This window comes from Eucyclogobius newberryi, unplaced genomic scaffold, assembly GCF_026437365.1.
Source record: "Eucyclogobius newberryi isolate DKJ021-1_F unplaced genomic scaffold, fEucNew1.0.hap1 SCAF_15, whole genome shotgun sequence".
In the NCBI taxonomy this organism is placed as follows: Eukaryota; Metazoa; Chordata; class Actinopteri; order Gobiiformes; family Gobiidae; genus Eucyclogobius; species Eucyclogobius newberryi.
The window spans coordinates 19,436,331-19,459,653 of record NW_027315779.1 but is presented as its reverse complement, the minus strand read 5'-3'; the positions used below and the strand labels follow the sequence as shown (position 1 = coordinate 19,459,653).

General features: G+C 40.6%; 1 protein-coding gene across 3 annotated transcripts; it reads left to right on the top strand.

Annotated features, from left to right (window-relative positions):
* Positions 1–5,557: 5,557 nt before the first annotated feature.
* Positions 5,558–19,581, top strand: slc8a4a (solute carrier family 8 member 4a). Of its 3 annotated transcripts, none has more exons than XM_072446565.1 (9): positions 5,558–5,695; positions 6,473–6,540; positions 8,414–9,804; positions 9,912–10,429; positions 15,218–15,324; positions 15,529–15,647; positions 16,720–16,819; positions 17,578–17,850; positions 18,740–19,581. In XM_072446565.1, the coding sequence occupies exons 3-9, from the start codon at positions 8,461–8,463 to the stop codon at positions 19,117–19,119; spliced, it is 2,841 nt and encodes a 946-aa protein (XP_072302666.1). In that variant the 5' UTR covers positions 5,558–5,695; positions 6,473–6,540; positions 8,414–8,460; the 3' UTR covers positions 19,120–19,581. The 3 variants fall into 3 exon arrangements, with proteins under 3 accessions (XP_072302666.1, XP_072302665.1, XP_072302664.1); XM_072446564.1 differs by lacking the exon at positions 5,558–5,695 and adding an exon at positions 5,719–6,247; XM_072446563.1 differs by lacking the exon at positions 5,558–5,695 and adding an exon at positions 5,719–6,247 and having other exon boundaries at positions 6,457–6,540.
* The last annotated feature ends 3,742 nt before the right edge of the window (positions 19,582–23,323 follow it).

Below are 23,323 nucleotides of genomic sequence, written 5' to 3'. Positions count from 1 at the left end.
AAATGTTATAGGCCTAATTGACAAAAATGCATTAGAGTCTGAACAGTTGGTCACAGACAGTTGCATCTACACCTAGACACAACGTTTGAGTGATTTTTCCTTCACTGCAGAATATCCATGTAGTGCCAGGGGAAAACAAGAGGCTATGAGAGTCATCTGCAATGAAACCTCGGCACAATTCAAGAAACATGTCTAGATCAATGTTATGTCCCTAAACTGCTGGCCTTTGGGTCTCTGTTATTAAACGTGTTTTTCTCAAAGTGTGATTGATTTCTTAACTGATAAAAAAAAGTAGCATAGTGGAGTCACCCAAAGGCAACAACGCTTCTACCCCAGACCCTCATTAATAGTTTTCTACCAACAATGTCTTTGTGACAGGATGCAGTGGTGTATGTCTTTCAGCGCCGCTCTGTGTGACACCCTGGCACAAGAGGATTATCAAACAACTGTTCCCTCTCAAAAAAACACGGGTCCTCTTTGCTTAAGCGTTTTCAACATGGCCAGTTGGATCATGTCTAGTCAAACGACTTTGGCAATCGTATATATAAAAAAGCAACAGCAATTTGTTGATTTCAAGCAAAAATAGCTCAGTAGGATGGCAACCACAAAGACATCATCCATGGATACACAGTCGCAATGAGGTTTCCATAGCAACACTACTTCGGTAAGGTTGCTTTTTAGCCCCTAGCCAGATGCCAAATGTTTTCTGACCTTTAGATACACTTAAACTACATTCAATGATACAAAGCTTTTCAGCTAAAGGCAAATGTATAAACAAATATGTGGGAAACATCAGTCAAGTATTGTCACTGTGCAGGGATTTGTGCAGATAAGACACATGCTTCTGACAGAACAACTTGAGGAATGCTGGATTTGCTAAAAATGGCAAATTGAAGAGGTCCAAACATGTTAAATTAGCAAGAAATAGGTCGCTCTATTCTCAGGCAAAAGGGTTCTTAGGTAATACTTTTAGTGATATAACTCTAGCTTCAGTATGAGAAGAAGGTGGAGGTCGATTTAACGGCACTGGAGTGAGAACAGATGCCCAGTAAGTCTTCGGACGCAGTAAGTGGCACTAAAACACTTGAAGTAGCTACAACTTAACATGCCCAACGACACTTGAGAAGAACTGGATCGCTCAAAATGTTTTACGGCTATGCATAATACACAAGGACATTTTTTTGAACATGCAAAAGGAGTCATGCTGTTTTGTGACACTCGGCCCACAATAAGCTGCTTAGACCAACATTGAAAGTGTAACTTAGTTTAACAGAGATTAATGCTATTGCCCCTGAAGGAAATGCTCTTGAAAAAAAATAACAGAGAGAGAACCCGATTGTATACATTACTAGAGCTGACTCCACCAAAGTATTAACCCTGTGTCAAATGGTGCTTAAACCTGGATTATAATGAGGTTATCTTTTATCATAGTCTGAGATAAAGTTGTTTGGCCACTGTGTATGAATGAAGGGAGTACTTAATGGAATTTATGAAGATTGACATTCTGTTTTGCTGATGATTAATAAAGGGAAAATTTACCAAAAAAGTATTGTGGTAAACCAGGTATAATTTAAGGTGAATTTTCTGGTGGATCCGCAATATGGAATTGTTATTCCATATTGTGGATTATTATGTGGATATTATTCAATTCCAGGTATATTTATTGCCCAAAAATCTATTATGCATTTTCTCAGGGATTTAGAATGAAACTAGAACTGATAAGCGCTGATAATTGCTAAAAAATGTCCTTGTGACATCTTTTAACTCTAACATTATTCACAAGTAAACAAAGAGAAGTCGGCAGAGGTAGGGGGTAGGTGAAAACAGAACTTTTGGGAGCATTCGTGCCTCGAATGCAGGACAGTACAAGATTACTCAAACATGCATGAATCAAATTACAACTTTGAGAAAGGAACACCATTATAACATGGTCAAAAGCTCAAAACATTTGGATTTACATAAGACGTCCCCTTTGGATTATACAGGAAGTTAAACATTTTAAATGTTTCGATCATCTACAAACAAACAAAAGAGCAATAACAACCAAACCTGATTATAGTCCGATTAAGCTCGGTCCATGCAAGGCTTTAGAAGTGTGGGTGAAAAATGTATCTTGTTTGTCAGGGCCCTTTTTGTTCTGCCATAAATCCACGTAGACCAAATATGACACAATAAATCACTTTGCCTACAGGAGACTCTCTCACCAGAGCTCACACGCAGGTTAATAAAGAAGATGTATAGGCTATTTGTGCCCTATTTGTTTGTAATATAGTCCTTTCACCCCCTCCAGCGTTCAGAGCAAAGCATGGAAGATCTCTTTATGTGGAGCCTGCATGAAGACGCATCTGGTGAAACATTAATGAGGTGAAGGAATTGTACAGGACAGTGTTGCTCTGTGGGGATATTTCACCATTTGCTTTTACATTGTGCTAGCTCCCATCCTTAAGAGATACAAGGCTGAGTATGTCTAATAGAGGGGCACTGCTGGTTTTAAGAGAAATGTCATTGAGTTTTAAACATTTGGAGCTCTGATTTCATCTAATTACATGTGATTAAACACAGTAGTGGAAAAGAATGAATCACTCACTTTGCTTATATATTTCTAACTTTCCCGGATGATCGATGATTTGGCGCCGTGAACGACAAACTTTTCAAAGGTGCAGGCGTCCCTTTGGTGATACTGCTCTCAGTCTAATCTCTTTTAGCTCTCTCCAAGGTTTACCATAATCGCTTCTGGAGGGCAATGAACAGCCTCTGCACTATAATTATTATAGCGATCTCAAATGGATCTCGTTCTTATGAAAGTTATATTTTAGCACCTATGCGAATGCGCCTCAAAGGACGTGGCAGCTTTTTACTGTCCTAAACTTTTAGTAGCGGATGGAGGATGGGGATGATATGTTGCATAACAGTTAAGATGGCTTTTTCAACAGTTTAGCAGGAGATGAGCTATGTGCAACGGCAGCTGTAAAGTGTGATTTCAAACTAATAGATATTTAGTCACAGCTTTTAACCCACATTAATGGTGTCCCTGCTCCAATTAGAAATCCCAGTAGAGGTGGTACTGGCTCACTATCAGAGGAGTCACAATTTTCCTGCTCTCTTCTTGTCAGTGTGAAATTTAGATTTTCTCAATACAACTTTAGATTTGCTTGATACAAATTCTATTATTTAATACTTGCCATGATCTTAAACATAACAACATAACATAAACAACTTGATATAATAATCAAGTAAAGTAAATTGATAAGAGCACCTGTTAAAGCATAAAAGTGGGAAACAAACTGACCCTGATGTATTCCAGTATGGTTTATTTGACTGGAAATAAGTGGGTTATAGCTTTTATTTTATGTTTGCCCGTTCAACAGGTTGTGGACAAAAAGCAATGGGCCGTGCGTGTCATTATGTGGCTTCACACTGCATCACAACAAGCAGAAGAAACAAAAGATGGAACCCAGATTAGTTCTGGTCTGGTCAATGTCATTCAGCGTCTTCAAGACCTCTACATCTGTACAGACATTTTCTTAGACGCGTACGTTGATCTATATGAATTGATTGATACTGTGTGTTCGTATATTACATTTTAGCGAAATCTATTATACCCAGGAAGTCTGTAAAGATTTGTCAAGTAACAAATCCTGGGTTTCCAAAGCAGTGCAAAGCGAGAGCTAAAAGTGTCTAGAAAAGGATACAAAGACAAAACTGAGAGTTTACTAAGCTCTGGTCACTCTCACCCGGCACAGCATGGAGTGAAATCCATGATAGGAATGCAGACTTCTAAACCTACATCACTTGTGATTGTAAAGCTGACCTTGTTATGGCAAACCATTTTCGAATTGTTTTAATAATGTTGATTTGAAAGAAAAGCTCCTAAAAGGGATTCCTCTCAATCATTGAACACTGATACTGACAGTTGAAAAGGGATTCTTCAGAGGGTCAAAGAAAGGAAAGGTCCTGGCCCAGATGGAATAAGTGGCTCTATTCTTAAAAACTGCACCGAGCTATTAATTGATATTTTTTGTTTGATATTCAGGAAACCTCTTGAACTTCAGAATGTTCCAAAAATCTTGGAAAAATCTGTTACCTAAAATTCCCAAAACCAACAATGATTTAGGACTGTGAAACTCACATCCGCAGTGATGAATCGTTTTTAGTAACTTGTCCAGCATGAACTTTTGAATCAGGTTGCAAGTAAACTTGAAACAAAACGTTGGTAAGTTTGCTGCATTTAGCCACACATTTTAGCCCAGAAACTTTCAATGAATGACACTGATAAGGCTGGCGGACAGTCCCCAGCGAGTGAGGGTTAATAGTGCCCTGTCTGGGCTGTGTCCTCTCGCCCTTCTGTTTGTACTGTAAACAAACCACTGCACAAGCCAATATATTGATGGCCACACATTATAATTTGCAGATAACACTGTCAGTGTGTCACTGTTAATTGACCTGGTCCTGTGAATCCTCTATCTTAAAAAAATAATTGGAATTGATAAAGACCAAAGAGATGTGTGTTGATTTTGGGAAGTCCCCTTCTTCCCTCCCTCCAGCTTCTTTTGACATGCATACGGTCAAAGTGGTACAACAATATTCATACCTGAGCACCATCATCAATGAAAAACTGACCTTAGAGGGTGGATACTTTTTGCACCAAGGTTCAACAGCAAATGTTTTTTTTTTTTGCAAGTTATGGAATTTTAATACTGACAGTATTTTTATTAGAATGTTATTTTAATGTTTTATTGAGTCTATTTCCACCATCTATTTTATATGTTGGTTTGGAACACTGTCCTTAAGAAATAAGAAGCATTTGCAAAGTATTGTGCGCTCATGTGGGAAAATTGCAGGATGCTTAAAAGCGCCCAACAGATCTCCTGAGACTCAAGCCATGCTCTGCGGGCCGAGCTGTTCCCACCCCACCGCCAATATAGTTTCCCCAAATCCAGAACTACTAGATACACAAACTCTCTTATTCCTGCTGCCATTGGCATTTTGAACCAGTTGTTGTAATCTGTTTTTGCATTGTATTTCTTTTTTATTCTTAGTGGTCTGTGTGTGCTGGTGTTCTATTGCTGCAAACCAAATTGCCCCTCAGTAAAATAAAAGCCACCCTCAGGCTTCAAGCAGAGCAAAGTATGTCCCAATACAAAAGCATTGTATCAATTTGTATAAAAGTCTGCACGCAACAAATAAGATAATATTCCATTGTAAATCAAACAACTTTCTTTGAATTTCCATAAACTGTCTGCGCCAATGCCAAACCACCTTATAAGATAATACCTACCAGAAATGACAACAGGAAGTCAAGAATACTGATAATTAAAAATGAATACATAGAATAGGAGAACATGAGGAGCTTGGCTGAAAGCTTTGGCGCTTGAAAGTGTTAAACTAAAAGAGTTAAACATTTTTTGAATGGTGCCCAACAACAATGTATTTAGTTTTTGGGCTAATTGCTGTAACATGTAGTTAATATTACAGTGGCTCCGCGCTGGCACTAATGGGCTCGTCCCAGTGAGAGGAATGATGAGAGCCCCGCTGCTGACTGCTGGGCTCCTGATGCGCAGTCTGGAGCGCCGGCCGTGCGTGAAGCGCTGTTTCTGAACGTCTCCTCCCCTGTTTCTGCAGTGTTACAGCTTTTTTGTTGTTGTTGCCTTCATCTCTTGCCTCTCTGTGCCACGGTAACGAGCAGCGTTAAAGAGTAAGACAACTAGACATCTTCCAACGACATTCTCACAGCATCACTCGGTCCTGTTTTTGTGTCTTTCGCTCTGCTTCATTTCCATCTTCCCCTGGTCCGTGTTGCTGTGGCGTGTGCGTCGCGTCCATTCATGCACGCCTCCTCTCATGTGCACCTCTGTTTGGCTCAGTCCAGGTAAAGGGGGAAAGCCTCTTTGAATAGAACTAGTTTGAAGATTTGATTTCAAGCGGGACAATTGGGACAGACAGTCGTTTGGTTTATTATTTTACGCAGGAGCAGCATCACTATCTCTTTTTACTTGAGGGAGGCGTCGCTGTTGTGGAGAAATTGGCAAATGTCTGGAGTAAAAGGGAAGATTCCGCAAGTTTGCTGATGTGGAGTGTCAGTAAGTGAGAGGAGGGATCAAAATTGTCAGGGAACTGAGTGGATGAGCGAAGCGTCATTTCCAAGACGGCAGCGCAACAAGGCATTAGAGGAGAGCTCTGTGTGCGCGGTGTGCATGGATCAGGGCTGTGTGTCCGTGGTGGACGGGGGCAAGAGGACCGAGGCACGGTAAGTGTTGCGCGTCCACGGTTCAGCTGCGATCTAAGGTGTCTGGGGTGTTTGGCACCAGAGTGCGCGCCGACTGGACCGTTACATATGTTCGGTTTATTCCTGCCTCTGTGGGGTCCTGGAACGTGGCTTCATCGGAATTGGATTGCAATGTGTGTAATTGAGTTGTATTAGTGTTTGCTTAACCGTGTGCTTTATGTCTCTTAAAGACTATCTTTCCCACAGCGATATCAGGGATAAGTTAATTTCCCGAGGCTACAACTTCCACTGAGCTGACTCACAGAAAACTGCAGGTAAGCGACGCAGATCCTACTTAGATCGAGTAGAACACCGTGCAAACCTGCACCATTAAGATTACACTATGCTTGTGTTGCTTTTTTATCTGGGTGAACTATTTTCAGCAGCTTCAATTTATTCATTTGTTTCTCATTGTTTGTTGGTTAAATTATCATGACAGAATCCATGGCATTCAAAATGGAAGGCTGACATCATTTGAAACAATCAAAGTCTACAGCATCTATTCTCTGCCATAATCACTGCCTTCAGTGTGAGTCATTGTGAACAACGGTTCTCTTGCTAACCTCAAACCTGTGCTCTCGAATCACAGAAAGAATACCAATGTTATCAGGTCTATGCTAAAGGGTGTTTTCCCCATTTTACATTTTGAACATTCTTATAAACAACATGCTAGTAATGTTTGATCAAAAGTGAATGAAAATATGCTGAGAGGAGCTGGTGAAAAGGGAGCATTACGATTTAATTTCACAGCTGTTAGAGAAGAACTTTCTGTCTTTGAAGTTTGTCTATTTTTTATTTATTTTTTTTATTCTTATCGCAAAATTACAGGATAACATCTTTTATCTTGTGCTGTGCTTTCTTTCTTCAATTCGAGAGAGCTTGCTTTACCATAGAAACGTCACCCACTCAGATTGCGAGTGCCATATTTGAGTGCGTATTTCGTGCTACCAATGAAGTCCTGTCGTTTCGGCACCGATGATGTTTAAGGCCAGTGATTCATCTTGTTTAAATCTTCCAAGCCAACTGGTTTCTGAACACGCTTGTTGTGAGTGAAGGCGCTCTCCGTGGTGCTGATCTGACTTGAACAACATTGGCAGCAAAGTTTTAAGCCTTCATTGTGTATTAGATGCACACATTTTATTATGAAAAACTGATAATTACATTTCGGTTTCAGTTTGCTCCATTGACAACACTTTGATGGGAACTGGACAGTCTTGTTATGCAGGTCAGAGAAAAGATTGCTGCTCTTCTCTGCTGCATGTCAATGAGAGCATGTGGCTGCTCATAAGGCATTGTCAGATTTATCTTGCTGTACCTATTTTTGAGATGGTCTTAAATATTAATTAGAAGGCACCACATCACATTCCTAGCTTTCTGTGTTTTAGTGCTCTCACTCTGGTGCAGATGTGTGTTCATGGGAGGCAAAGGCGATGCAAGAACGGCCATAGAGCTGCCAAGAAGCTCTGAATGCATTTGAAGAAGGGCATTGCACTGTCACATTGCATTGGACAATTTTATGGAGATGGTAGTTTTAAACAACACGCAGAACTGACTTGTAACATACAACTATTTTATAAATAGAGCCGTGCTGTACAGAAAAAACAAGAGCGGTTTAGTTCTCATCATTTTCGTTGTTAGGGAGGATTATTTTTGGACCTCCATCCAGCTCTACAGTATGTATAGAGTGGACTGAGTCACTTTTTCCTGTAATCCAGGTGAAGAGTAGCACTTTCTACATCACCCTGCACAAATATGCCACGCTATCTGTGGGAGTTAGATAAGGTTGTTCAATACAGGGGATTTGATTGTGATTCAACATGATTGAGTGGGCATAAATGGGAATGTTTATTTTACAAATACACAACAAAATTGCAAAAAAGGCAAATGACATTGCCTCGAGTGACTTCAGTGTTTCTCTTGATACGTACATTTTTCCTATTTGTTTTTCACTAGCTGTTATGATAGATCTCACAAAGTTACTCACTTTTTTCAGCAAATTGAGAATTCAGGTTTGGAATATTGTAATAATGTTTATTTTACAATCAAATGATGACAAAACGACATAAAAGGCAGATAAATGTCCTAAGTTTGTTTTTTTAATTTTTCAATTTGTCTCAAATTATATTATATCTGTTTGTTTTTTCACAGGCTTGATATGATCGACCCCATGTGAAGAGGAAGCTCATCCAGACACCATGTTAAAGCACAAGAGTTTCCTGAAATGCCCTCTGCCCTCCAGCCCGGGCATGTTCATTTCCATTCTACTGGTTTTGTTACCGGGAGTCACTCACTTGTCCCAGGGCAGTGCCAGTCCTGACGACGTTGGCCATGCACCAGGCAACTGTTCCAGCAAAGATAATTGCTCCGAAGGGGTGGTGCTGCCCCTCTGGAACCCTCAGAACCCAGCCGTGGGGGACAAAGTAGCCCGTGCCATAGTGTACTTTGCGGCCCTTATCTACATGTTCCTGGGTATGTCCATTATCGCCGACCGCTTCATGTCCTCCATCGAAGTAATTACCTCTCAGGAAAAAGAGGTCACCATTAAAAAACCTAACGGGGAGACCACCACAACCACGGTGCGCATCTGGAACGAGACAGTGTCCAACTTGACTTTGATGGCACTTGGTTCGTCTGCTCCGGAGATCCTGCTGTCTGTCATCGAGGTGGTCGGCCATGAATTTGAATCAGGCTCGCTGGGGCCAAGCACTATCGTGGGCAGCGCTGCTTTCAACATGTTCATTATCATTGCTATCTGTGTCTATGTGGTTCCAGAGAATGAGACCCGCAAGATAAAGCACCTGCGGGTGTTTTTTGTCACTGGTGCCTGGAGCATTTTTGCATACATCTGGCTCTATCTCATCCTGTCTGTGTCCTCGCCGGGGGAAGTGGAGGTCTGGGAGGCAGTGCTTACCTTCCTCTTCTTCCCCTTATGTGTGCTGCAAGCATGGATCGCAGATAGGCGCCTGCTCTTCTACAAGTACGTCAATAAGAGGTACCGTGCCGACAAGAACCGCGGCATTATCATCGAGTCGGAGGGTGATGCCATGTTCACCAAGATGGACCTGGAGATGGATGGGCAGGGGGGGAACTCGCACACACATCCTAAAGAAGCTCTGGATGGGATGCTGGAAGGAGTCGATGAAGGTGGCGGGACGAGCGCAGAGCAGGATCAGGAGGAAGAGGCCCGACGAGATATGGCTCGCACCCTGAAAGATTTAAAGCAAAGACACCCAGAGAAAGACATGGAGCAGCTGATTGAGATGGCCAACTATCAAGTGCTGGTGCAACAGCAGAAGAGCAGAGCCTTTTATCGTATTCAGGCCACACGTATGATGATAGGGGCTGGAAATATCTTGAAAAAGCACGCAGCAGATCAAGCCAGGAAAGTGGTGAGCTGTCACGAGGCCAGTGGTCAGGAGGAAGACCCCAACACTATCTATTTACAATTTGACCCATCCCACTACCAGTGCTTCGAGAACTGTGGCTCCATGAAACTGACGGTCAGTCGGCATGGAGGAGAAAGCGGCTGCACTGTGAAGGCAAGTGTTTGGAAAGTGTATATACTCAAGGTTAAATTGAACAGCTCAGGGAATATACATAAATCATTCAAGATGTTATCATAACTTTTCCGGTCTTTTTGCTACAGGTTGACTATCGTACAGAGGATGGCACCGCAAATGCTGGTTCTGACTACGAATTTGCAGAGGGGACTTTGGTCTTCAAGCCCGGTGAGACGACAAAAGAGTTCACAGTGGGCGTCATAGATGATGATATTTTTGAGGAAGACGAGCACTTCTACGTTCGCCTCAGTAATCCGCGGATTGTGCATCGAGCTGAGGTCTCCGTCCTTGAACCCAATTCAATCACATCCAGCAACAGCATGGTGGGCATCCCCTCGCACGTCCCTCCAAAGGCTGCTCTGGGCACAGCTAATACTGCCACGGTTACCATATACGACGACGACCACGCTGGCATTTTCACCTTTGAGAGCAACAACACAAGAGTGAGCGAGAGCGTGGGAAGCATGCAGGTGAAGGTCCATCGGACATCCGGGGCGAGAGGGAAGGTAGCGGTGCCCTACCACACCATCGAAGGCACTGCCAAAGGAGGGGAGGACTACGAAGATGTGTCGGGCAAACTGGAGTTTCAGAATGACGAGACCATGTAAGTGACAGTTATTTGCCCTTTTCTATAAGATTTGTGTTGCATCTCATCTTTCACAACCCACACACTGCTCTTGTCTTTCTCGATTAGTATAGGTTATCTATTCTGGTAATGAATGAAATGTCTATTTTTGTAAGGCACAGTTACATGTGCTTTGAGAAGTTTAGAGCTTTCATATGATGTGGGAGGATGATGATATAATTGGGAGCCGTATAATGAAACACTGTGCTTTATGCACCAAACAAGAGAAGATGTTGAAGTAGCTTTCTATAGAGCAGTTCAGGCTTAACGCTCTGTCCCCAGGGATTCTTTGGGGTTATCTAGTAGTCATTGAAATGCAGTGAAAGCAAAACTATGCTGCAAGCACAGGAGGGGGAAAGAAAACGAGGAAGGTGCCTTACACAAGGGAGAGTAAGATTTAACATGTGTACTGACAAGCTGGTGTGATTTCAACAACAAAACTATAAGCAGTGGTGAAAATGAGCAGAGTGAGTGTGGGGCTTTATTAGGTTTCTTCTCTGCAGCGACTGAATAAAAGCTGATTACACTTTGATTATGCTGGCTATGCTGTTCAGTATGTGAGGTATCCAGCCACATGTGTTGTTTTAAGTTTACAGCTAAATCAAATTTCCCCTGAACGCTCATCACAAAATGATTTAGGGCCGGCTGACAGAGAAAGCAAACACAATGGAAGATGAAATGAATTATGACTAAATAATGTGTGTCAGCTGAATCCATCTGTGAGGAGGACTCGAGGGCCTGTGAGTAGGTGGATGGTGTAGGTCTGTGTGTGGGAGGAGAGCCAGGTGAATTCACTGTGTTACAGAATGCACAAACAGCCTCTTTTTGTCTTTTATGTTTCCAGTGAAAAGCGCATTTAAAATAAAGATCATGTGAGGTTTTGAATCTGTTGGGTTCTACACAAATTGCTTTGGTATGTGCACATTTAAGGATGCACTGCCAGTGATTCACTCTCAAACCCGGATCAAAGGAAATGTTGCTCCAGTGGGGAAACTACAGAAGAGTATCCAAAATAATTATAGAGAATGAGAAGGTTTTAAAGTAGTCTCCAAAGCAGGCGCTGAAAGTAATGACACAAGTGACAATTTAAAATGAGGAAAACAGGCTTGAAATCAACAACAGAATAACCTGGTCAAGCTCCAATTGAATCAGGTGTGACACAAACATCAGCACTCTGCTCCTATCGTGTGCAAGACTTTCCTTTACAGGCACTAGGAGATGCTATTCCACAGTCTTACTATAGAACCACTCATAATAATACCATGCAGGTTAATACTGTGCAGCTTTAAAGAGCAAAGACAAGAAAAACCAGGAAAGTGTTGGGAAAGAGACATTCTCAGGAGGACTAAGGAAATGGGCCAAAGTTTTACTCATCCTTTTGTGAGGCACTGTCAGGAATATCAATGTATCTTTGATGTAGAAAGGGAAACTACCTTTAGACACTTAATCAGATTTCCTTCCTTTTTTAAATGATGGTGAGTTCATTATTATGCAGAAGCTATAGATGTTAATACAACAGTTCCTTATATACTGTACATGGTAAAACAGAAGCTTATTGGAGTTACTATGCACATTTTTAAAAGTTGGAAAAATACAAACATTAAACAAAAAAGCCATCTTGGCTGTTGGTACGGCACATCCAGTACAGTAGAAAGTTCTTGACACCCTTTAATTCTATTTGATTTTGGCCACGTTATTTTGATTTCTGTAATGACGTTGACAGACCCTTTGTGTCAGTGGTCCACTCAGTCTATCTGAGATGTTACGCCAGATGCATTCTTCAAACACATCTGGGCATTCAGGACAAAGAGCTGACACTCGGCTGCAGCTTCAGGCTGTTGTGGTGAGCCTCTGTGACACTGTCTGCCTTTAGCTCTGTGTGTGACTCGGTACAGCTGCCTGTCCCGCTCCGTTTCAGCATGCAGAGGAGACAGGCTGGGGAGAGCTAAGAATTTAAGCTTTTGGCTTTTGACATGAAGCCAGGAGGATAGGTTTCAAAACCAAGCATTCATTTAAATAATAAGTTGCCATCAAAATTCTGCATTGCAGTAAATAGATTATGATGTGCCGACACAAACCTATGAACCACAATAAACAGACTGACAGAGAAAATCACTCCCATCATCTGTTTAAGGATTAGAGGAGGAAACGCAAACACTCTTTGATGCGTGTATGATGTAGCTTGTCCTGGGTGTTAGCACTTCCACATGTGTGGCACTTTGGTCTTAGCTGAAGAGGATAATGGGCAATATTATAACCAACAATAAAATAGCTGTGGGGATATCTCAACAGAGAGATCAATAGTCTTTTTTTTAACACACTTTATGTGCTCTAACTCAACAACGACGTAAACGTTCTCATAAACCCACAACAGCAAAGCCATGACATTAAAATGGCTTAAAATGACTCCCTTCAATTCAGGATTCAGCAGGTTTTTAAACATTTTATTCCATCATCTTTTATTTTACTATAATATATAATAAGTTTTATTATCCCTTATTTCCTCCTTTTATAATTAGTTCAAGTTAATATGTCATTATAAGCTTTTTAAAATAAGGTGTACATGAATACTTGGAGAAATGGAGTCGTGTTTGTTTATGTCAAAAAGCTATTGCATCCTTATAAATATTCCATGCATAATATCCCAGCAGCGCATAATGGCAGAGACCAAATAATATTCATATTTCATCAGCTGCAGATATGAAAACCATTTTTCTTCATTTGTTGCAGGTCTGTGTGCACATTTGGCCACATTCTCAGGAGCTTTTGTAGCCGCAAGATCAGACTCAAGGATATTGTATATTATTGTGTTGTTAGTTTGTGCTGCTGTTAACAAAGCCCTCTTAACCAGACCGCTCAGTGCTGCGGAGCTACTGTCCTGCACAGCTTATCACGTGAACGTGTACTGCTTCCTTACTCCTTTGCTACACTTTTCTTGTCCCAGAGAGTTGGAGCAGATGCCAGGATACAGAGGTTACAGAGGAGACACAGGCCAGGGCATACACACACTCAAAGTCATACCTGCAGGCCTTTTGGATGCTCCTGGCTTTACACGTTACAGTGGGAGGCAGCGGGCACATCCATGCACAACCAACACTGAATCTACAAATAAAAAAGGAGCAGGGTCAGGGAAAAATCATTCAAATTCAAGACTCAATATTGCCTCGAAGCCAACCGCACATACAAGCACTTCTGCGACATGGCACCCAAATGGAAAAAACATCAAGCACTTTAAAAATACATGGATAGTGTCAATGGAGCATAGTTGTGTGTTATTGATTCCCACAGTCTGAAGTGGGAAACACATCACTTCAGGCTCAGATTTGACTGTGACAGATACAATAACCGTATTTGTTCATATGAAAAGTCTCTCAGAAACCCATCCAAGTGAAAAAGCCTAAAGGAAAATAAAGATGGACGACACCCAGAGAAAACATGCTGCCAATGGGGGCTTGCAGTCCTGATTGGTTCACTGCTTATCCAGGCAGTATTTAAAGTCATTTTACATTAAAATATTGCATAGCTACAATCAGGGAGATCTGTGTTTTCCACAGTGTATTGCTCCACAACACTGTTTTCATTATGTTCACTTGACAGTACTGTCAGGCCTGGTTAGGTAGACGCTGAACGAATATAGCATTACGCACTTGTTTAAGGCTCATACTGCATTCTAAATAGCAGCACAAACATAGAACCAGAATCCTGTTCATTTGTTATGGCTGATGCCTGATGAAATGTCAAATATGACTTGTATATTTCAGTTCTTATATACATGTGCAAGTGCAAGTTTCTTACTGCTTCATAAATTAAACAGTACAAAGAGACAACACGAATGCTCTGCTTCAGTCTGTATGAACCCTTTTTATGGAGTGTGTCAAGCTATTTCCATATCTCTTTTGCTGACAGTTCTGTGCATTTAAGAGGTGTTTTTATTGGCCGCTAAACGCAAATGTTTGACTAATCCCTGGCAGCGCTGCGTCTCTCCTGAACATGATTACGCTGAAGTGAATTACTGAGATATTCTATAGGGCCCTTCTGTGATGCTTCACTGTAATGATATCTGTTTTTTGTATGGGCCGCTCTTGAAATAGCCGAGTGTTTATAAAGTAAGCACTTAAGTTCCGTTGCTGACGACTGTAGGCAATGTGCTGCTCCCTTTGCTTCTATGACTCTGGCTGACATTACACAGAAGATGGCGTATCGTTAGTGTTTAAAATACACTGCTTTTTTCTGCAAAGCCGGGTGAGTGAATACTGTATGTGTGGACAGAAATAGGCAGCCACCCACATTTCATTAGGGAGATGCAGAAAGATGGAGAAAAGCATTTGGTTCGACGACTACACAAAGAAGTATTGTCAGTAGATGTTTGATGCTGTGTTCACTTTTGTCATAGGAAATAAAATACCATGTTTAGTCTCACAAAGTCTGCAGTTTTTATTTCTCTCTACGCGAGGTATTATTTCCATTCCCATCGGTTAAAACCTGGAGGTGTGTGGGTGGGGTATGGGCTACTTCACTGTGGATTTGTCTCTCTCTAATAGAAGATAATGGTGCAGCAGGAGGCCGCCCCCTTGTGGAATAAGAGGAAACTTACCTTTAACACAATTTCATGAGTGTAGTTGTAGTGTAGTTGTTTATTAAACTATTTGTTGTGTAGGCAGAGTCTGTAGCCTGAAAAATCCTGTCATAGCAATTGATATTATTCACAGAAACAAAAAAGTTCAGACTGATTTATTTATTTTTTTTATTGTGTTTTATTATCCCCAGGAAAATGCTAAATGTGAAAATCATTGACGATGAAGAATACGAGAAAAATAAGACGTTTATAATTGTGCTGGAGGAACCCATTTTGCTGGATGTTGGACAGAGGCATGGTGAGCAGAGATCTCAAATATAAATACTGTAACAACTAACTTATAACAAAGTAACTAACAAAACAACTCAGACGCAGATGTATGGCCAGCTCCCATCAGTGTGAGTGGTGGACATAACCCAACAGTCAATGCTTAACAAGCGTGTTCTTAAACATTTAACCTGTTCATATCATTTTAAATATTAACAGTGTTTTGTTGCCACAGGTGACACAAATGACAACAAAACTGCAGCGGGGCCTGAAGATGTGTCAAAGATGGGCTGCCCCATTCTGGGAGAACACACCAAGCTGGAGGTGGTGATTGAGGAGTCTTATGAGTTCAAGGTAATCGCACCAAACAAACTAGACCTGTGAACGTGTTACTGACAGTTCAGGGCTGTCGTATCAGCACCTTGCAGCTTCATTCATGAATTATAAACACCTTGCTCAAAGTAAACGTCTGCGCTGTCAAAACATTTTGGATGGAAGTGCGTTTAAATTTTTCATCAAACGGTTTAGGCCGGTAATAAATTATTCGTGTTGTGGATGTAACTTATGTCAGTCAGAGGAGCTCAGCAGCAACTTCACTGTTGTAAATGTCCCTCATCCCTCATGTGTTACAAAATAAGATAAGTGTGAGGAAGATACTGTTTTAACCCTGGAATTTCTTTCAAATGTTTTCTTCATTACAGCATGTAGTCAAAAGTAATAGTATCTGCTATTGTTGGTGTAAAAACAGTACGACTATCACAAATGTATCTGAGAGGCCAAAATACCACAGAGAGCCTTTTGGGTTTAGTGCAAATTAGTTTTAGATGCAGGATCTGTACTATTACTACTATAGTTGAGAACAGTTTTTAGGAATATGTCATTTACTTTAGTTAATGTTTATAGTTGATACTTTTTTATTTTTACTGCATTACATTTGAGAGCAGGTACACTATCTGCACTTTCTACTTTTCTACTTTTACAGTTTGAGGGTTATTTTTAGCATGTTTAACCTTGACATCCTGTTTATTGGCTTTGAGCAACGGAAAAATATGAATAAAATGGACTTGATGATTCAGTACTGTTCACCCAAAATCAGCACAATTCTTCGACATTTAACTAAACCGACAATAGTTCTCAAAATCTGCATGAAATACTTTTACTTTTTTACTCCAAATGTATATTTCTAAACGTGCAATTCAATACGTAGATTTTTTAATGTGATACTTATACTTGAGTAATTACATATTTTGCTCATATATCTGTTCATTTACGTAAGTAACACAATTCAGTACTCCTTCCTCCAAAACCAGATCGGTAATGTATATAAATATTTAAGAAAAATCCCTCACCCTATAACATTTTTGATAGCATGATCCCGTATTAATGATTTCTCTCACTGGCTCCTGTGTTTTGTGGTGGTCGACAGAGCACTGTGGACAAGCTGATAAAGAAGACAAACCTGGCTCTGGTTGTGGGGAGCAGCAGCTGGAGGGAGCAGTTTGTTAGTGCTGTGACTGTCAGCGCAGGTGAGTCGCACAGAGGCCCAAAAGGTCTCTTCATTTCAGCCTCAGACAGCACCTGTGGAGGAGCACGCCAGCTGCCTCTATCCTCATTGTAATATCATGTTTTAGTTGATATAAATGTGATCTACAACCAAAGAAAAATAATGTTGACCTTTGTTGTTCACATAAATCAATTCTTTATTAGAACTAAGACATAAAAGGCTAATAAAACATCACAATATACCTAAGAAACCTAAGTACTTGGAGGAATAATTTAGAAACGTTTTAAAGCGTTTCATTCAGCTTTTCTGAGCAATTTCCCATAACTGAGGTGATTTTAGGTTGACATGGTCGTCAGAGTAGGCCTATGCTGTATAAAAATAGAAAGTCCACTTCCTGTGTTATATGATGAATCCACTTTTCACACATTATTATAAATGAGTCACACTGGTTGAGTCATATTTCATCTGATGGAAGAACAAGTCTGACTTTTTCTGTATTGTCAAATATTATTGTATATTTATCGGGTCAAGCTATTGTTTGTTAGGTTTAAAATCTGCCTACTTACAGACATGTGTAGTTAGCGAGCGAGGAACCTTAGTAACAAGCTAATTTTCTTCCAATTAATTTTGAAATAAGTGTAATAATTCAATTGGCGTTTTGTCTGAAGTTTTAAAGTGTTTTCAAATCAGCCTTATTTGATTACAGACAAGAACAGCCATATTTTATGAGTACACGTTTAATACACAGTCTAACTATATACTATTGATGTATTTGCACAGGTGACGATGACGAGGAGGAGAGTGGCGAAGAGCGCTTGCCCTCGTGCTTTGATTACATTATGCACTTCCTGACGGTTTTCTGGAAGGTGTTGTTTGCCTTCGTGCCGCCCACAGAGTACTGGAACGGCTGGGCCTGCTTCTTCGTGTCCATCTCGCTCATCGGCGTCCTCACTGCTGTCACCGGAGACCTGGCCTCACACTTTGGCTGCACCGTGGGCCTCAAAGACTCCGTCACGGCTGTGGTGTTTGTGGCCCTTGGCACCTCTGTCCCAGGTAAACACCACACTGACTCTGTTTGGCTCTTTTAAATGAGTGAGATGTAGGTAAGGCATCCATAACAACAGTACTAACCCCTGTAGATCCTTCTCCTCTTGTTGTTTAATATATTCCACCGTTATATATTCATCAGATTTGTACACACACAAATACACAAATATGATGATATTTCCGTTATCCATGGGTTTCAGAAAAGTATTGTATATCTTGTGTAATTGTAAACGTAGTCCTCAAAATAATATCCATAACTGGGAAAGTCATGTCACTGAAACACATTAAGTACAAATGAATGCATCAAAATTTAAACATTAAATCAGAAAATGCATTGTGACTGAATCTGACTTCAGATTTTATGGAGATATCAATAATTTGGGCATTATTTTGTCTGTTTTTTAATCAAAAAAGCATTGACCGTTATATACATTTATGTTTTATTTAACATTATAATGATGAAGTGGGGCCAACATTAAACCTAATAACTGCATTAAATATTTATTTCTGATTTTGTTCAGCTCAGTCTGCTCCACACAACATTTGACTATGTCCTTGACTGTTGAAAGCGTTATTTTTTATTATGATACTGAAGCAAACGACTGCAGCGTGGCATTTTGACAAGCTCAAATTGGGCCTGTAGTGCCTCCTTTAATTTGATACATTAGTTAGGCTATAAATTGAAATTAGAGGGCAATAGAAAGACATGTGTTGTAAAGGCCAATGATTTTCTCTTTGCCAAACACCTGCATTCATGAATATTTGAGTGCAGTGGTGAAAAAACGATCTGTCCTCTTCTAAAATATAGGTGTTTACAAAGGACTGACAGCGAATAACATCTGTCATACAACTAGAGCAGTTCTACTTCACTGACTGGGCTTGTCTCTCGCCGCAGACACTTTTGCAAGTAAAGTGGCTGCCATCCAGGACCAGTACGCCGACGCCTCCATTGGGAACGTGACCGGCAGTAACGCGGTGAATGTCTTCCTGGGCATCGGCGTGGCGTGGACCATCGCCTCCGTCTATTGGAAGTCTAAGGGGAAACCCTTCAAGGTGGACCCGGGTTCCTTGGCCTTCTCCGTCACCCTGTTCACCATCATGGCGCTGGTGTCCGTGCTGGTGTTGCTGTATCGCAGGCGTCCGAGCGTTTCGGGGGCAGAGCTGGGCGGCCCACGGACTGCCAAGCTCCTCACCTGCTGCCTCTTCGTCTCCCTCTGGTTCATCTACATCCTCCTGTCGTCGCTGGAGGCTTACTGCCACGTGCCCGGCTTCTGAAACCAACCGTTTTTCTCTTCTTTTTACAAAATGTCTCAGTTTTTGTCTATTTTCACTAAGATTTTTAAATATTTATATCATTACTTCTTATTAATACTGCACTGTTGATGTGACTTTCTATTCTCGGACTTTACAACCACTCACTATGCTGCGAAGGATAGCTTTAGCCACAAATTATCTTCCATTTATTGTCCTTTCACTGCTCATCCAATCCTTTTGTACTGCTTACAGCGCCATAAACTGCAATTGTTTTTACATAAGTTGCAGATATGCAGTTCAAATCCTTTTGGGGGCAGTGCATGGGTTGGCATTTAACAAAGATATACAAAGGCTGGGCATAGTTGTGTGCGTACATATTTATAATTCAATCTTAACGTTAATTATTCATTGTATATCATGTAAAAGATGAACATTGTGCGTGGGAGTTTTGTGAAAGAGTAACCGTGTTTCTTTTTTTGCACGTACCAAATGAAGAGTTTCTCGGTGATCTATTTTAAAGTGCTATATGTAATATTTTGATCTGACGTGTTGGCGTGTTCCTGTACATGTTAATCAGAGCCGTGTCACACTCCGTCACTGCCTGAAGAAGCCTTTGTCGACTCATAGATTAGTCCGACATCGGTTGAGGACACCTTTTTACAGACGTTGCAAGATATTCTGATCAGTTGTACATTGATGTATAGTTTCTTCCTGCACATTTTCAGTGATTAATGTGAGAACCGTGCGAGTGGTGTGTGTGTGTGTGTGTGTGTGTGTGTGTGCGCGTGTGTGTGTGTGTGTGTGTGTGTGTGTGTGCGTGCGTGCGTGTGTGTGTGTGTGTGTGTGCGTGCGTGCGTGTGTGTGTGTGTGTGTGTGTGTGTGTGTGCGTGTGTGTGTGTGTGTGTGTGCGTGCGTGCGTGTGTGTGTGTGCGTGTGACAGAAGATACTCTCTCAATACATTTGTAAAATTTGTAACATCCGAGGACACAAGGCCTGAGATCCATTCAATAGCACAATTAAAATGTCCATGGGTGGAACATATCACGTGCCAAAAGAGAAGATGTACAGTGTTCAATGGATTCATTTGATTTTTTTTGTATTTATTTAAATGAGATGTAGAGCCATATTTATTGTAATAGTACTAGAGTTGAGGTATTTATATGAGCTTCTCAGTTTTATGGATATGCACGTTTAATGTGTGAGAAGTGGAAATAAATGTCGACAATTTACAATGTTGTAAAACTGTCTCATATCATTCTTGTAGCTCTTAACCAATATGAATGTACTTTTAACGACTCTTTTCATGCTATTTATTATGATATGATTGATTTAGCTAAGCACAAAGTAGCAATAACACAATGGGTATGGTATACATCAATACACAATTCAGCTACTAATTTTAGGTAATACAAATACTTATTGGACAGTCCTTAGTCCGTATTTTTCTTTGGAGGTGTAAAGTTGGTGTCTAGATTGACATTAGATTTTTTGGGGTTTTGATTAGTCCTTTTTCAAAGCGTAAACTAATTTAACTGAAGATAAGGTACAGGGGCTTGTAATAAAGTAAAAAAAAGTCCAAGCAGAATCCACATTAAAGGCCAGTTAATTTAAAGTTAAATTTAGAAGTACAATTCCCTGATTCATCCCAGAATGGTTGATTTGACTGGGAATATGAGTTGCGGCTTTCTTTTTATGTTTAACCCCAGCAAGCCCAGCAGCTTGATAGTTTATTTTATCAGATGGTGAACAAAAACGTCAGAGGGCCATCCGTATGTTAAAGTTACTAATTTTGTGGTGTGTTAAAGGTGTACTATTTAACTTTTCGGGTGGAGAGTCCAGCACCTAATTGCCTGGATAGAAATATTACTGGTTTGCCTTGAATGTTCCACAGTATGGCTTTAAAATGATCCATCTCCAATTGGGACAAGCCGTTGATGGCACTAGGCCAAGTTACAGGCAAGATCTGTGGAATAAGAATGTTTTTCAAGGTATTTTTAGCAATAAAAACACACTTTTTTTTGTAAATGATACAATTATATAAAAAAGGTGTAAGAGTATATTGTAACAACAGCACTTTGTGACAAAGATTTGATATTTTATTTCTAGTCAATCCAGAAGAGCAGATAGCAGAGCTCTGATTGGATGTGTTTGGGCGGTCCACTCCAGTTTCACTACACAAAAGTAGTTTTAATAAATGCATGTGAATATGATTTATGTATAAAAGGGCTTGTGAGATAAGGACGAGGAAAAGAAAATATTTAGCTCCATGAAAAACTGCCTGATTGTTGGCTGATTGCGTCTCCCTAATTGCTCTCATAAAGTGGCTCATAACTGCACAACACATTACCCTGAAAATGAGCTCCCCACTGCGTGATAAGACGCACTGTATTATAAAAGAGGCTGTATTTCATTCAGATTCACAGCCACTTGGAGTTTGTGGGCGGTGGGACTGCCTTGTGTTTAGTTCTGCAACATAAAGAAGTGACTTTTTAGCAAGCGCAGACAACGTTTTAATGGTGCTAACTGCGAGCCAAGGTTTGCACAAAAGGTCAAATCAGAATATGAGCAGCTTGTTGTGAAAGATCAAAGCACTAGACTCCTGTGTAAACGGCTGGGAGCAGGTGGAGCAGAGGGGATATTGTCCTACGCCCTGCGGTCTCCCTCTGAAATACAGCTGCAGGCTAAGTAAGGTAATCCAGTATCTATTACACAATGAAACTTTCCATGCTCAAAAACATGATGTAATTTTCTGGTAAGTGGTTTAGCCAAAGCATCTCAAGACGTGGCATTAAGAAATGGAAAATGCATTTCAAAGCAAACAGGAAAACAGCATCAATATTTATATGTGCTCCGGTTTTAATTGTCTTTCTGGCAGTCACAAACAATGCTGCAGTGCACATTAAGCCATTTTTCATATTCTTTGTTTTATTTAAGGATTTGATCGAGCCTTACAATGCCTATTTCCATATATAATGTGTCTGTAGTTGGAATGCACTTTATATTTTCCTTGCATTTATATATCTTTGTGAAATTTATACTTCACAAACTATGCGGATAGATAGATCCTGTCCTTGGAGCAGAGCGTATGCTGGGATATGCACCAGAAAACGAGCAGTGCTAATAGGGAATAGGTCATAATTATGAGATGCCTTATTGATCCGAACATCCTCCTCATCCGCTGTTTGTTCTCTTGGGGTCAGCGGCAGAGAAAAGTGCGGCACATGCACAAAGCCCATTTATTGTGGATCTCAAAGATGCTTGGCTAAGGCAGAGCTGCCTGACACAGGACACAGCAATTTGTCTGACAAGCAGGCCACCGTGCAGCCCTGAGCGCAGAGGAGATGAGGCAGATTTATGAGCTACACTCAAGGCAGCGAATTATAGCTGCACATCTTCTAGACAGCCGGGTCCTGTGCCCAAACTGCAAAATGGTGACTTCTGGATAAGGACTGAAAGGATTCACATAAAAGGGATCGTACTGTAGGTGATGAAATGTAAATGAGTCTTTAAAGTCAATGCTGTCACACTCAATTTTTACATATTACGTTATTTTTAAGTATTTTTGAAAATACATTCTTTGTGAGAAATAAAGGAGGTGACATTTGCTTTTACCACATGTAGACTTGAATTTGCAACTCTTGGAATTGAAAGATCTCATCAGTCACAATGCATTCTCATGATCAGTGTTCAATATAACACGAATGCACCTTTTTTTTTGCACATCCATGTTTATCATTAACACTCCACATTGTTGAAATGGTAATTATTTACCGACAGGATATGCTCAGCTCAGCAGCCTGTGTATCATATCCTAATCAGTTGGATGTGCGAGTATCAGGTTTACAGAGTGCTAAGAGTATCAAGTGCAGCAAATCTCACACTGAAGTGGGAACTTGTATCCACTAATCGTTGTTTCAGACTTTGAACTGAAGCATGAGGTGATGAGAATTATGTGGGGGCCATTTCTCAAATTTCCCTTTGTGTTGCTCATTGATGATGCAGTTCGTTCCATCTGGTTTAAACAAGAGGACAAGAACTACGACTGCCACTATATCTGACTATTCTGCAATTACTTATGTACACAAGGACCTCTTGATTAGCCTAACATTATTCCCTAAAATGCAAAAAAAAGTGTGAAATATCTTTTACCAATGATAAAAGTATGATAGCATAATAATAAATGTGTTTTATATTACCTAAAAAAACAATGTGTCCATATCCCAAA

Excerpts from the sequence above, each read along its gene's own strand:
- slc8a4a (XM_072446565.1), top strand. The coding sequence starts at position 8,461 with ATGTTAAAGCACAAGAGTTTCCTGAAATGCCCTCTGCCCTCCAGCCCG. Across the intron at positions 15,648-16,719 it reads AGGAGTCTTATGAGTTCAAG|AGCACTGTGGACAAGCTGAT; the intron begins GTAATCGCACCA and ends GGTGGTCGACAG. Across the intron at positions 16,820-17,577 it reads TGCTGTGACTGTCAGCGCAG|GTGACGATGACGAGGAGGAG; the intron begins GTGAGTCGCACA and ends GTATTTGCACAG.